General features: G+C 39.3%; 1 protein-coding gene across 1 annotated transcript in view; it reads right to left on the bottom strand.

Moving 5' to 3' along the window:
• LOC137325483 (potassium channel subfamily T member 2-like) overlaps positions 1-16,218 on the bottom strand; it is a 576,738-nt gene that overhangs the window by 202,080 nt on the left and 358,440 nt on the right. The window contains exon 23 of the mRNA XM_067990641.1: positions 6,303-6,414. Within this exon, the coding sequence (XP_067846742.1) occupies positions 6,303-6,414 (112 nt within the window). The remainder of the gene's footprint in view (positions 1-6,302; positions 6,415-16,218) is intronic.

Raw genomic sequence — 16,218 nt, 5'->3', positions numbered from 1 at the left:
GCAGAGAAGTGTGAAATGATACATTTGGTAGGAAGAATGAGGAGAGGCAATATAAACTAAATGGTACAATTTTAAAGAGGCTGCAGGAAAAGGCCTGGGAGTACACATATATAAATCTTTGAAGGTGGCAGGACAAGTTGAGAAGGCTGTTAAAAAAGCATAAGGAATCCTGGACATTATTAATAGAAGCATAGAGTACAAAAGCAAGGAAGTTTTGCTAAACCTTTATAAAACACTAATTAGGCCTCAGTTGGAGTATTGTGTTCAATTCTGGGTACCACACTTTAGGAAGGATGTCAAGGCCTTAGAGAGGGTACAGAAGAGATTTACTAGAATGGTACCAGGGATGAGGGACTTCATTTAAGTGGAGAGATTGGAGAAGCTGGAGTTGTTCTCCTTAGAACAGAGAAGGCTAAGGGGATATTTAATTGAGGTGTTCAAAATCATGAATTGTTTTGACACAGTAAACAAGAAGAAACCGTTTCCAGTGGCAGAGGGGTCAGTAACCAGAGGACACAGATTTAAGGTGATCAGCAAAAGAGCCAGAGGCAACATGAGGAAACATTTTTTTGCGCAACCAGTTGCAATGATCTGGAATGCACTGCCTGAAAGGGTGGTGGAAGCAGATTCAATGGTAACTTTCAAAAGGGAATTGGATAAATACTTTAAGGCAGAAAATTTACAGGGCTATGGGGAAAGAGCAGGGACTGCGACTAATTGAATGGCTCTGTCAAAGAGCAAGCACAGGCATGATGGCTGAATGGACTCCTCCTATGCTAGACCTACTATGATACTATGATAAAGGCAGTAACAATATTTGTCACTATATGCAGCCACTTATCGTTAAGTGCACATATCCCTTTAATTGATTGATAATGTGATGAATTATGCTTCATGTAAGAGGTGTGGAGGCTCGAAGCCTGTGACACATCTGGAGCACACATCCCTTTAAGGGACTGATAATGTGATGGTTCCCCATATTATCTGGCATAGAGGTTAAGGCCTGGAATTTGGCCAGTTGCAAAGCCCCCCAAAATGGAGCCAACGATGGTAAAGCATGCTGGAAGCATTCGATTTCTTGATATGCGCCTCTGGGAGGGGGAGGGGGAGGGGGGTGGCGAGGCTCCCCACTGAAAGCACACAAGTGGAAGATTTACAGTTATGTTCCCTGTGCAGCACCCAGTCTGTGTGAGGAATACAATAATATTTGAATGAGCAGAGCCTGTAAGATACTGAGCGGTTCATGATTTATAACCTGCGCATGAGCTGCTGTAGCTTGCCTTTGGTCTAATCCCCATTGCAGCTGATGTACAAATTGTAGCTTCTGTTTCTAATAGAAATGTTATGGATGCCACGTGTGTGGTCATGGTGCACAGCATAATTTCAGCAGTCATGTGATGATCTGTGCATAGCCTGCAAAGGGTGCATCAAGATTCAGACCAATCACAAAAATGTGGCAGTGTTGTGTAAGTTGTCATAATACCTAACCTCACATCCATATTCACATTTATTATCAGAGATCTGGTTTATATATACTGTTATAGACTGAGAGATTGCTGTGTTTCAGGAGCTCTAATCTCATCTCAGGATCTAACTGTGAAGAGCTTAATGCAGATTGTTATAGCCTGTGAGATTGTTGTGTTTGCTTCGACTAAACAAACACAACAATGTTCAAATCAATATTGAGGAAATTGAAAACAGAGAGAGGGTGGTGGGGCTTGGAGATTAGGAGCAGCGATTGGAGACACAGAGTGTGTGTGGCGAGAGAATTAGGTCAAGCTGATGATGGTACAGGGGTTGGAGATGACAGAAGTCATTTGTTCTTTTCTTCTTGACTATGATGTTTATACAATTGAAAAAAAAACAAGAATATATTTAATACAGCTATAAGGTAAAATTTGCTTCATAATTGGTTGACAAGCACCAGGAATTTCCTTGGGGCTTCTCCTGCTCCACTGCCATAGAGGCTCACTCACTTCAGTTAAGTAACATTGTCAAACCAGCCTATTCATGGCCTTGCCCCTCCCCATCTCTGTAATCTCCTCCAGCCCTACAACCACCACCACCCACCGAACTCTTTGTTCCTCTGACTCTGGTCTCTTATGCGCTGTCCTTCATTTGTCTCACCATTGGCAGCTGTGTGTACAGTCGTCTAGGCCCTACACTCTGGCATTCCCCCCCTAAACCTTTCCACCTTCCCCCACCTTCTTTAAAACCCACCTTAAATCTCACTTTTTTGATCAAGTTTTTGGTCACCCCTCCTAATATCTCCTACTTTGGCTTGATGTCCATTTTTGTCCGATTATACGTCTGTGAAGAGCCTTGGCATATTTTTCTACATTAAAGGCACAACATAAATAAAAATTGTTGTTTTTGTTGTATTTTTATCTAAGTCTGCAAGAGCAGTTAAACTACTTTATTTAAAATAACATACTCAAATAAGCATAATTCCAAAAGGCTAATAATGAAATAATATTCCTGTTTATGCTTAAAGAAGATAATCAGTACGTGTTCCAAAGCAGACAGAGCTTTATACTCCTTTATCGGAAATAACCAAAGGAAAAAAAAGAGAACCCCCAATCTTTTAGACCAGATAAAATTAAACGCAGCAGTCACCAAGTTCAATGTATAATAGTTAAGCCCTGTGAATGGACAAAAACAGCCAGTTTCCTTGACAACATTGTCTCACTTCACTCAGTAAACCAATGCACTCTATACATGTTATTAATGCTATTTAAAGAAACAAAAGTAAGTAAAAGTAAAGTCTCTTATAGGTACAATTTCTGTCTAAATTTTGATTAAATGTAAGGTGTCAGAACTAAGGGTTTTTCAAAGCTACATAAAATAGTTTGGTTCAATCAGTTATTGGGAATAAGAATACCTTTGGGAGGTGGCTTGTTATATCTAAAAACTGTTGCAAAAAGAACGTAATACAAAAGATCTTTATAACATAAAGCCTGACTAAGATGATAAAATAAAGCCAATATAGTCCCCATTCTTTTTCTTATTGCCAACTCTGCAGGACAGGGCAGCCTTCATTGTTTGCTGATCATCTTAGAAGGTGGCCAACATTTCCTTATCTGCTTTCTGCTGCTTAGTGTAGAATTATAGTTCTACCATTAAATCTGGATATTGTCAGATAACCCAGAATTCACGAGTAAACTAACATGATAATATGTAAAATGGGGAGAGGAACGATCTTACTCTGACAACTATGCCGCATTACAACAACGATGTTAATTATAACAGGTTTCCAGTACAGCAGAAACATCATTGAAACACTAACTGTAGGTGGAATGAGTGGAGTAAGTGAAAACCAAAGTGTCTAAAACTCAAAGTACAACTGCATGTGGAAAAAAAAATGCTCCTTTAATAGGTTGGATGTCAGTGATTTTAGGAAATGTACATCAATCTCCTGTTTTTTCCATGTGAGGCATGACTGTCCTGTGTAGTAAGGGGAGTGATATTTGCAAAACCTTTTATTTCAGATCATTAGTGGACAAGTCCTTAATCAACAACGCTTATATTCTGAATATATCTCAGAAAAGCTGGCGAGAGGTTTCTCATTCTTTAGGAGCAATATAATCAAGATAGTCTCAATGTTGGACAATTCCAGAGGTAACATTGGCTTTATAGGAGTTTTGTCTTTTACTTGAGTAACTTTGGTTTATAGCAAGTTTGAATATTTTCATTAGTTAGGTCACAAGGGGGCAGATTTTCCACTTCAGTGCTGGTGTTAGCGCTTAGATGGAAAATTGTGAGCAACTTGTGCTAAGTGCTTCTGCCCTATCAAGCTCTTATGCTTGGGTGCTGAAGAATCCTTGACATTGCATATATTACAACAGTGACCAATCTTCAAAAGTACCTCATTGGCTGTGAAACTGTTTGGGACATCTTGAGGATGTGAGAAGCACATTCTTTCTGTCCTTATTTGAGCTTTGTTCACAAAGGGGCATTTTTCAGAGGTGGAACCCAATTAATATTAATGTGCATGCAATAGAGGGCACTTTACTCTGATCCAGGTGAGCCACACTGTTATGAATTTGGGTCTACAATAGACACCTTCTCAGTTCAGTGGTGTCAGTCTCTCCTGCAAATGGTCTGAACATCTTACTTTTATGGGAATTGACTCACACTGCCCTGTATCTACTTGTACAATAGTGGGACCCAGGGCTGTAACAATAAAACCCACATGTCCTGAACTGGATATTCGTGTCTTCTATATATGTATTCCTTCAATCTCTCCGCAGGTGGACCTAATTAACGCTGGATGAGGCGAGGTTTGCTTGAATTATTAAGCTGCTTTATTGCACAGTAAGGTGAATGTACAAAACAGTTACAATCGGATGCACTTGCTTCAACCGATACAACTTATCTCCACATAATAGCATTAAAAAAAATGCTACGCTATCCCACTTCAGTGGGGCATCTTGCTTGACTTAAACAGACTAACTCCAATTCTTCTGCATTTTGTCTTACAGCCTAGGACAGAACCTAGTCTCCCGGCTTCACAGCTTTTAGCTGCCTGATTGTGCAGTACCCTGTTTCCAGAAGCCAGAATGCCCTGTTTGGGACTGTGTCTCTCTTCTTAACCCTCGCTTCACAGAGATGAGAAGGTTTTCCAACACAACAGATGAGGTCTTTCTGATTACCCAAACAAACAAATCATTTATTGTTTAGTCTCTTGAGAAAGACACCTTCCATTTAGCATACTAACTACCCTTCCTCTTGGTGCCCCTCTTTTAAACTCGTGAGAATGCACAGCTTTTTTTTTTAAAAAGCACTAAAAGTAAATCTTTTCAAGCCAATTCTGTGGAAAAATGGTCAACAAGAATCCTGAAATGTGACACACAACCCGATGTTGAGGCTAGGCCTAGGCCTGAATCTGAGCTGTGGCCTGAACCGATACCGAAGCTCTGAGGAGGAATAGTGCTTTGTCAAGGTTGAGCAAAGAGGATTATCATTAGGGAAGCTTGTTTAGTCTTGCACTGAACAATGATGTCATTTGCTGGAGAAAGGGACAAATTCTTCATGTGCTTTAACTATCCATTTTACCTGAGCTTTTCTGTAATTCTCAAAGGAGATTGAAATGAAGAAAAAGGCTATGCCCAGGTTTTCATGGTTAAATCTGAATCTATTAATGACTTCTTCTTAGCTATTGTCACATTCATGAAATCTCATCGTGATTGAAACCCTTCTTATTTTTCTGTCTTTTTAAAACTTGGAATAATCTCATATTCCGCAAAGTTGTGATTAGGAATGAGGCATTGGTGGCAATTGGTGTAGCCACTGAAAATAGAGAGGTGTTCTGCAAATAACCCACAACATAAGATTCACTAATAACTGTAAAATTCTCAAATACAACTTCTACAATCATTTTGCAAAAACCTATGGCTGACAAGTTTGAAACAGGTTAAATTAGAAGTACAAAAAAATCTCCAGTGGCAGTCACAATGGAACTGGTAATGATGGTGGGAGATGTCCAAAAAGGGTGCACTTCTTTAGTGGAAGTGGTTATAAACTCACCACAAAGGTGTTGTCCATCCACAGTCAAACAGGCAGTGGACAATACTCTGAAACAAATGCAATGCTAGTCATATAAAAGTAAATTCGGCGATATTGTGCTCCCGGCAGACAGCTACTTTCCAGGGGAGTGTGAATTGGTGGTAGGGCTACTGTGCTGATTCTCTGAACTGCGTTCCTTTTGAATGCTGAATTTACACTATAATTCCCAGTTCCAATGTGCTTATAGGACATTTTGAATCGAAGTCCATAGGCCTTGTTCTAATTTGGTTTTGAGATGCAAACCAGCGAGGCATTGGTCATTAGTCATTGGTGGAGCCGGAAATAGCAACTTCTACCCACAAGTACACAGATCCTCTTAGAACTACAAACTAATCACTATTGCAAAGTTCTGCTCTATCTACATCTTGTGGATATATGTCCAGGAGCTTAATGTTCAAGGATGTTTAACTGATAAAGGGTCTGAGATCTGAATCACAAAGATGGCAGGCAGCATCCATTTCTAGGATACACATAAAGCAGTTACTAAAATATTTCATCCTTCTTTTATGACCCTAAGCGAGTGCGGAGGTAAGTTTGTCACTTCTTATTGCTGTTTGGAAACAGGCACCCATGAGGGTGATGCATTAAAAAAATAAAAATAGTTATATCAAGAACTGCTATTAAATTAGTGATCTATTCATGTTTTTAAAAACACATCTGTGTTCACTCTTCATTAATGTTTAAAAGTAAAATGAAGATTGCACAAAACATAACAACTTAGAAAAAAAAATCCTCACCTTCTCAAGTTTAGACAAAGCCAGCGAATAGCAGTCTTTGGCCCTGAATTGCATGAATCTCATATTAGCTGGGTGAGTCAGTTCTGTGATAATACTGAGACTGGAGAATAACCTACATGTAGAAGAAAAATGGAGATAGCATAATTGGCAATTGTAGAGTTTCACACATATCAGCAATACCAAAATTCAAATGCAGGTTTCTCTATTAAAGTCTCTTAAAGTGATTCAAACCTTAATTCTGGTGTTACCCGAAGAAACAAAATACTACTGTACCCCAACTATTTATCTAGGTTTGATCAATAATTGAAACTGATAATAGCCATAAATATGCCCTTTATATCAATAACATTTACCTAAGTTGATTATCAAAGTTAACTTCAACAACAACTTGCACATCCTTAGCAATCTTCTGCACAGAAAGATGTCTCACAGCACTTTACAAGGCAAGAGACAAAAAAGGATGGAGTTCACAGAAATGTTGTGGCAAAAATACAATTGAAGAGAATGGCTGTTTGCAGGTTTCTGAAGCAAGAAGGTAGGTTTTTAAGGATGGGGTTCCAGATGGCAGGAGCACAGTGACTGAAGGACCAGCTACTGATAGTGGAACAGAAGGGATAGAAAGCAAAGAATAAACTGCTGTCTTAAGTGTGAAGGGTGTGTTGGGGATGTATGAATGGAGGCCATCAACAAAGTAGAATAGGGTGAAGCTATTAACGGAATTGAAGGTGTATATAGAACCTTGAAATCAATTCATTGGGGCTTGGGGAGCCAATGGAATTTGGCAAGAATGGGGGAGGGGGAAAGAGGGGGTATAGAGTAGGGGTGATAGTAGTGCCGGATTTAGTGCAAGTAAGGGCATAGCTTTATGAATAATTTGTAATTTATGGAGGGCGGAGGCTGGCAATGAAATTGTTGGATAAGTACAATATTGAGGTGATAAAGGTATGGATTAGAGTTGTGAGTGCAATGAGAGAGAGGTATAGAAGCAGAGGTGAAAAATATTTCAGATGGGTAAGAAAGCAATCTTTGTAACTGATTCGATGCGAGAAAGAAAGCTGAGCTTGAGGTTGAGCAGTATACTACAGTTAACTTGAGGTGACAGCCGAAAGTTTGATGTAGTCAAGACTGGAGCGGGGAAGCCACGCTGGCAAGGAGCTTGGGCCCAAGGTAGAGCTACAGCATTGTAACTCTGATCCGCAATCTCTGTAAACATGGCTCCTTGTTGAAAACAAGTGGTTGTGGAGTGACCCCTGTAATGTCTACAATGTGACAAGTATGAAGGGAAAGCAGGTCAGGGCAGTGTCACAAAGATGGACTGTAGAGGAGAGATGTTGGAGGACGACAGTATTGAAGGCAGCATAAAGGTCAAGGAGAATGAGAAGAAATTTTACAGAATCCTGTCTGCAACAAAATCAATCTGTAAAAGATTTATATTTCTATAGTGGTTTTCTTCATGAGTATAATGGTTAAGAAAATCCAGAAATTAGTGTTTTTGATGTCTCTGGCTTGGTAACAGCCTTCAGTCTATAGAATGGGAGATTAGCCTATAAATAAGTCTCTTGCTTTTTATTCAAGAAGGGGAGTAGGGAAAAACCGGGGAACTACAGGCCAGTGAGCCTAACATCAGTGGTAGGAAAATTATTTGAAAAAATTCTGAAGGACAAAATTAGTCTCCACTTGGAGAAGCAAGGATTAATCAGGGATAGTCAACATGGCTTTGTCAAGGGAAGATCATGTCTGACTAATTTGATTGAATTTTTTGAGGGGGTGACTAGGCGTGTGGATGAGGGTAACGCAGTGGATGTGGTATACATGGATTTCAGTAAGGCCTTCGATAAAGTCCCCCACAGGAGACTGGTCAAGAAGGTACGAGCCCATGGAATCCAGGGTGCCTTGGCACTTTGGATACAAAACTGGCTTAGTGGCAGAAGGCAGAGGGTGATGGTCGAAGGTTGTTTTTGTGACTGGAAGCCTGTGGCCAGTGGGGTACCACAGGGATCGGTGCTGTGTCCCTTGCTGTTTGTGGTCTACATTAATGACTTGGATATGAATGTAAAAGGTATGATCAGTAAGTTCGCTGATGATACAAAAATTGGTAGGGTGGTAAATAGCGAGGAGGATAGCCTCAGTCTGCAGGACGATATAGATGGGTTGGTCAGATGGGCGGAACAGTGACAAATGGAATTTAACCCGGAAAAGTGCGAGGTGATGCACTTTGGAGGGACTAACAAGGCAAGGGAATACACAATGAATGGGAGGACCCTAGGCAAGACAGAGGGTCAGAGGGATCTTGGTGTGCAAGTTCACAGATCCCTGAAGGCGGCGGAACAGGTAGATAAGGTGGTAAAGAAGGCATATGGGATACTTGCCTTTATTAGCCGAGGCATAGAATATAAGAGCAAGGAGGTTATGATGGAGCTGTATAAAACACTGGTTAGGCCACAGCTGGAGTACTGTGTGCAGTTCTGGTCGCCACACTACAGGAAGGATGTGATCGCTTTGGAGAGGGTGCAGAGGAGATTCACCAGGATGCTACCAGGGCTGGAGCGCTTCAGCTATGAAGAGAGACTGGGAAGATTGGGTTTGTTTTCCTTGGAGCAGAGGAGGCTGAGGGGGGACATGATTGAGGTGTACAAAATTATGAGGGGCACAGATAGGATGGATACTAAGGAGCTTTTTCCCTTCATTGAGGGTTCTATAACAAGGGGACATAGATTCAAGGTAAAAGGCAGGAGGTTTAGAGGGGATTTGAGAAAGAACTTTTTCACCCAGAGGGTGGTTGGAGTCTGGAACTCACTGCCTGAAAGGGTTGTGGAGGCAGGAACCCTCACAACATTCAAGAAGCATTTGGATGAGCACTTGAAATGCCATAGCATACAAGGCTACGGACCAAATGCTGGAATATGGGATTAGAGTAGACAGGGCTGATGGCCGGCGCGGACACGATGGGCCGAAGGGCCTCTATCCGTGCTGTATGACTCTATGACTCTAAAAAAAAAAATTGAGGCTTGTCATGTCTTTTTTTAATCCAGTACTCAATAACATTGGGCCAGATCTTGCTGGAGTGGGGCATCTCGCGGCATGCCCAGTTAGACTTCTTTTCTGCACCCTTCAGCTCAAAGTGTTTTTGCACTGTAACTTGCTGGAAGTGCAAGCTGATAGTGACACGGCAAGGGCAACAGGGCCTCTGGGACCTCAGTGAACGATGGGACCAACAGCGTATCTCCTAAACTAATGAGATGTAAGGATTGAGAAAGAAACAGAGAAACGATTGAGAAGGAAGGTGAATTAAGAGACAAGTCAGGTACAGAAAGGGAAATAGAGATGGAAAGAACGATTAGAATAAGAGAGAGAAAGGGACAGAAAGGAAATGAAAAAAAAGTTAAATTTAAAATTGATAGTTTTAAAATCTCTAAGAACAATTTACCAGCTGAAGGAATGAGACTCCACAATTTGAACTGTTCAATTTCTGGGCCAGAGAGTTGCTTGGCATTTCATTAACAATTATCACGTCGTTAAAAAGGTACTTATGCTCTTCATTACCAGACTTAACTTTGTGGCAAGTTTAATGGGCAATTAATGTGCTAATCCGGCAAGTTCTTAAAAATAATGGACAGGCTAAGGGCGAGATGCCGTTTGTGTGAAGCTAATGGCGGAGCAGTGTAAAGCGACCAGTAAGTTCTGGAACGCACAGCTTATTTCTTATTAATAACTGTGTGCGTTGTTAACATGCTGTTATTTTTACAGCAAGATCTGGCCCATAATGTTTGATAGAATAGCCACAGCTGCACAGAGAAAGTTCCCACTGTTTAATGGTACCTGGATCAAGAATTATGGTGATCTTGTGACTCTCTATGAAGACCTAACTCACCAAAGGTTAAAACCCTTTATCTCAGAAGTGAAGTTTTGTTAAACTGGAGTTATAATCCCTTCCCCCCTATAGAGTCTGATGGTTCCACAGCGCATACTATGAAAAATGGCTAAAGCTTTTGTTGTATTTAGTTGGTTATTATAAGTGGTCAAAACCATCTATGTAGTAATGGTCCACAGTAGTTTTGTAGCCTACATAGTCAATTTAGTTCATTTCATTTATTTATTTTACAGATTTTTATGTAAAAATGAATTTTAAGGGAAGGTGGGTTGAAATCTTTGCAGAATTGTCTTTTTTTTGACACACTGATAAAATGTAATAACAACTTATACAAGGCAGATAGAGTTGTAAAACAAATTAATCAGGTATTGTGCTACAAAGATTAATCTGTTATAAAGACAAAAGAAAATTCAGCCATCCATCCAATGTTAAAATAAAATATCTTGTTAAGATTTATCAACCTGCTGTGAAGTAAATTAAAACGCCCTTCAAAATAAATTCCTTCTTTTTTTTCCTTAATGCTTCACTTCCAAATACAGAAAGGTTAAGAATGACGTCTCTTTCAAAGCCTGTAACCTACTGCAAGGGACACCATGGTTTCCAAATGCTTGGAGGACAGTGGGTGGTTGACAGTGCAACACAAGGTAATAATCCATTTAGGGCTTCAGATGATACCATAAAATTCAAGCCCAAAACTCTTCGCTCTCAAGGCTTTTCTGATTTCTTGTAGAGTTTTACTGAAGTTAATTATTTTTTTTATTTTCAAATATTAAAGAACATATTATTTTTGCAGTGGGAGTAGCTTTAGACAGCTATATGATAAAACATATCACAGGACATTAGGTTTGTGATGTAGGGCCTCGCTTGATATTGTGCTTTTTGGATGGTAAATTCTACAAAATTTATCTTTACATTACTTTAATATGCTGTTTGCATGAGGCCATGTCAATTAGAAGTTAGAGCAAATGCAACTTCAATAGTAACAATGCAATCCCAAAGCAGTGCTATGTTACAGACTGTAGATTGAGTTGCCATAGCTATTATAAATAATTAAAAACTGTACTATTGAAATATGTAAACTTCACACTGGATGTGTACATTAGGCATGCAAACTCTGTGTGCAATGCAGGCAAAGTACATATGGTTTGGGTGGTTAATATGTAATCACAGCATGAAAGACCATTGAAGACTTATGCTGTACCATCTTGGTTATTATAGCTCATTTAATTCACATCATACTGGTCTAAGAGACTGTATCAACAGTAGTTCCTTGATGTGTTATTAATTTCTGCAATTTTAAGATGAAAAGTTTTGCATCTGAAGTGTATTTGTCTTGATAACTTTACAAATGAAAATATGGCAGGTCATTATAACTGAAGTCTTCAAAACGATTCAATTAAAGATTCCTTTTAGAAATGAAACCAAGAGCATCAATTGCATTGTGTTCTAAATTAAGCACTTTAAAGGTTTCACTTCATCTTTACTCTGTCCTGACTTAGCTGAGTAATTTTGCAGCAATTTGAAACAAGGATATTGTAAATTCACCTTTCCATTTTTGATAAGCAGTGAACCTTAGGCCATTCATTTCATACATTATTAAGTCTCATTTTGTGAGTGACCCATCTTTATGCTTATTGTACAATTTATTACATTATCCCTTTTTACATATTGAATAGGGCTGCTACCAATCTTCTCTAATTAATTCAACAAAGGTTTTCATCATTGTAGCTTGACCTGAACAGTTTGTAAAGGAAATAACAGTTTCAGGTTCAATGAAATTCCTCATGCATTTGGCCAATTTCTAACTCATTTCCCATAAAAGTCTGAAATCTCTCTGTATTTGTAGTTGTACATGATGTACTTAAGGTGATGCATTCAAAGAAACTGCAGTCTGTCCACTGGCCCAAAGTCGTTTAGTGCCTATCATTCTTCTGTTGCAATGGTTTGTGATAAGATTTTTTTAAAAAGGAGAATGATAGGCTATGGGAATACTTTCAATGTGAAGTACTCTCCACTTGCTCTGTTTTAAAAAAAAACTGAAGTAGATGTAGAAAGGATTTTCAATTTAGTGAATCATTGCCCTCCCATGGAGACCTGCCATTTTAGATCTCCACTTACATCTGGAATTGCTATCTATTACACTATGGGGGCAGAATTGATTTTTCCTGGTCTGGACAGAAAGACAAAATGGCAGGTCTCCACGGGAGGGAAAATAATTCACAATAAACCAATAGCTCGAGAAAAGTTCTTCAGTTTTTTTTTCCAAGGCAATACATTTGGGGAGCATATAACAACTTTAAGTATTATGGGGATTTATATGACTTTCCTTTTGATCAGTTTCTGTATGCATAACAATGTAACATTTTGACAATTACCTGTCTATATCAATCACTCCAACCTCAGATTTAGCATGAGCTATATGCACGGTAAAGTTCCTTCTATTACCCCTACCCAATAATATGCCTTAAAGCTAAGCTCAGAACACCTGGTGCACCAGTGTGAATCTTTACATTTGCTCCACAAGGCATTTTAATAGTCTATGAGTGAGATTTTCAACTTAATCCTTATTTGTATCAAATTAAGGATAGCATTGTCCTGTGGACATGTACCTTCTAGGGGCCAGGTTGAGATGGCCCAAATGCAATTCATGTTGGACCTTTATACCCAGCAAGGAACAGTGGCTTTCAGTCCATCAAAACTCAAACTCAGGTGCCAGAGACAAAAGAACAGTCTTACGTTATTTCATAGAATCATAGAAAGGTTACAGCGTGGAAGGAGGCCATTTGACCCATCGAGTCAGTGCCGGCTCTATGCAAGAGCAAACTAGCTAGTCCCACTCCCCCGCCATATCCCCGTAGCCCTGCAATTTTTTTCCTTTCAAGTACTGATCCAGATCCCTTTTGAAGGCTACAATTGAATCTGGCTCCACCACCATCCCTCCCCCCCACCCCCCGGCAGTACATTCCAGATCCTAACCACTCACTGCGTAAAAAAGTTTTTCCTCATATCACCTTTGGTTCTTTTGCCAATCACCTTACATCTATGTCCTTCGGTTCGTGACCCTTCCACCAATGGAAACAGTTTCTCTCTATCTATTCTGTCTAGATCCTTCATGATTTTAAATACCATTTCATGTTACTGTATATTATATAACACCATGAAGAACATTTTCATAATTTCCTGCACTCTAATTTACATTCCAATAAAATCTCTTCTTTCCATTATACAACCCTATTATCAAGCACTTTTGTTGTATCGCCCATTCCCGACATCACCCAGACTGTTCAGTGACTTCTAGGTGTCAGCCGTGTCTCAGTTATAGTACTCTCGCCTCTGAGTCAGAAGGAAGTGGGTTCAAGTCCCACTCCAGAGACTCAAGCATATAATTGACACTTCAATGCAGTAATGAGGGAATGCTGCACTGTTGGAGGTGCTGCCTTTCAGATGAGTCATTAAACCAAGGCCCTGTCTGTCCTCAGGTGAACGTGAAAGATCCCATGGCACTATTTGAAAAAGAACAGGGGAGTTCAATATTTCTCACACAGATTAGCTGGTCATTATCACATTGCTGTTTGAGGGACCATGTTTCCTATATTACAACAGTGACTATACTTTAAAAGTACTTCATTGGCTGTAAAATACTTTGGGAGGTGGAAGGCACTATATAAATGCAAGTCTTTCTTTTTTCAACATGTTGTAGCAGCAACCAGAAAACATAGGTGCACACAAACAATATCTAGAGTATATGTGGTATATAAAGTGAGGAATAATGTTCATGATTCTATAATTTCAAGAATTTTGAAACTGTAAACCGCTCATTCTCCTGGTTTATAAACCTATGTTTTGTGCTATATATTCAAAAGAAAAAGACCTAGGGATATATTTTGCTCTTCTAAGTAAAAGTGTTTTCTTGTGGTATTTTATTCTAGATTTAAAAGCCAAAAATCAAAATGAATTGAATAGTGAGAATGGTAGAATACTGGCCATTCACAAGGCACTTGTAATAATACAACAACTTGCATTTATATAGAGTCTTTAACATAGTAAAATGTCCCAAGGCTCTTTATAGGTGCGTAAGCAGACAAATATTGACACCGAGCCAAAGGAGGAGACATTAGGACAAATAATCAAAAGCTTAATCAAAGAGGTAGCTTTTAAGGAGCGTTTTAAAGGAGGAGAGAGAGGTGGAGATGCAGATAAGTTTAGGGAGAGAATTCTAGAGCTTAGAACCACCAAAGATGGGGCAAAGAAAGTGGGGGATGCACAAGAAGCCAGTGTTAGAGAAACGCAGAGTTCTCGGAGAGTTGTAGGGCTGGAAGATGTTAAAGATAGAGCAGGGCGAGGCCATGGAGAGATTTGAACAAAAGGATGAGAAATTTAAAATCGAGGAGTTGCCGGACCGGGGGCCAATGTAGGTCAGCGAGCACAGGGTGAACGCGACTTGATGAGAGTTAGGATATGGGCAGCAGAGGTTTGGATGAGCTCAAGTTTATGGAGGGTAGAAGACGTAAGGCTGGCCAGCAGATCATTGCAATAGTCGAGTCTGGAGGTAAAAGAAACATGGATGAGGGTTTCAGCAGCAGATGGGCTGAGGCGGGGTGGAGACGGGCGATATTACGGATGGAGAGGATTATGAAGTTGGAAGCTCAGTTCAGGGTCAAATAGGACGCCGAGGTTGTGAATAGTGTGCAACTTAATCACCCAAGTTGCTCGTTAATTTGTATAAACAGCAAACATTTCAGTTATTGGGTGTACAGGGCTAAGTAAAACTTTGTTTTTATGGCTGGCTGCCAAATTCCAAATTTGCAGACTTGAATATGATGGAGATAGCAGATGGCATCATGGTTCTACTCGTCGTGATAAATGAATCAATGAATAACCCTCCTGTCTTCATATGAAGATAAAGGCAATATATGGACATGTATCTCAGTCTTTTCTGTTCATTCTTTTTCTTAAATAAAAGCAACTCCGTACATTTAAATAACATATTTGTTCTTAAAATCCCAAAATGCCATTTTAAAAACATATGTCATTACAGCTAGTACCAGAAACAAAATAGACTATTTTTTAATAATCTACTGGTATCAAAGTATAGTGTTAATATTCATATAAACCATGTCATATTTTTAATTTAACAAAATTAACTGAAGTGCAATAATCGCATTCAAGTATATTTAATTGTAGCTGAAAATCTGTGAGTATTTCAAGCAAAACATACATAACATTTATAGCACTTTTTTTGCATTGCTCTTCAAACCTATTTTAGGCTGTGAGAAAAATTGAGATTGGTGGAAATGACCGAAGGAAAGTCGGTTGCCACTTTTCCTCAATAACTTACATATATCAATTGTTTCATTTCTACTAACACCCAGAGAAAAATATACTTCCTATTGTTTTTAATTCATAGGGGACTGAAGAGTACGCCATATTGAATTACCATTTTCACAAGGGGTGTGGGACCAGAGCATAGCAGTCTTAATAATACTTAACCCAGATTTTCTACCATTAATTACGAATGGGCAGACAATCTAGCTCTATAGATGATAATTGGAAATCTCAAAGCACTTCAGTAAATTCCATGCAGGTGCAGAAGTAAAATTGGTTTAGGTACCTGTGCCTGATAGAGGGCTGTCTGGCCAAAACAAGTTGGTTCCCCTCATGAACTAAGGAAGGGATGTTATCAAGGCATGTTAATCGAATTTCAGTGAAATCTCTTGCTGCTCTCAAACTTCAGAGCCAGGCTCGTAGCAGTACGTCAATTTATAAAAAAATGAATGAAATATTTAAGTTTACTAATTGGTCTGCTGGAGGTAACAAGCAGTCCTTCCTTACCTATTGAAAAAGGCATGGTAGCAGGCAGCAGTTGTGGGGAAACTAATTAGGAAAACAGGTTCACAAATGTAAAAAAAATGAAGAAATTTATAGGCACCCAGTCTTGGAGACTTACACTTATAATTTTTGCTTTTAACAAGAGCTTACGTGCGTAGAATGATAATGATCAATTTTGGAGATTAAAGCCCCTAGATTTACATACAGGCTAGACAG

Source organism: Heptranchias perlo, chromosome 9 (genome assembly GCF_035084215.1).
Source record: "Heptranchias perlo isolate sHepPer1 chromosome 9, sHepPer1.hap1, whole genome shotgun sequence".
Classification (NCBI taxonomy): Eukaryota; Metazoa; Chordata; class Chondrichthyes; order Hexanchiformes; family Hexanchidae; genus Heptranchias; species Heptranchias perlo.
The sequence above is the reverse complement of the archived record's forward strand: the minus strand, read 5'-3'. Positions and strand labels throughout refer to the sequence as shown.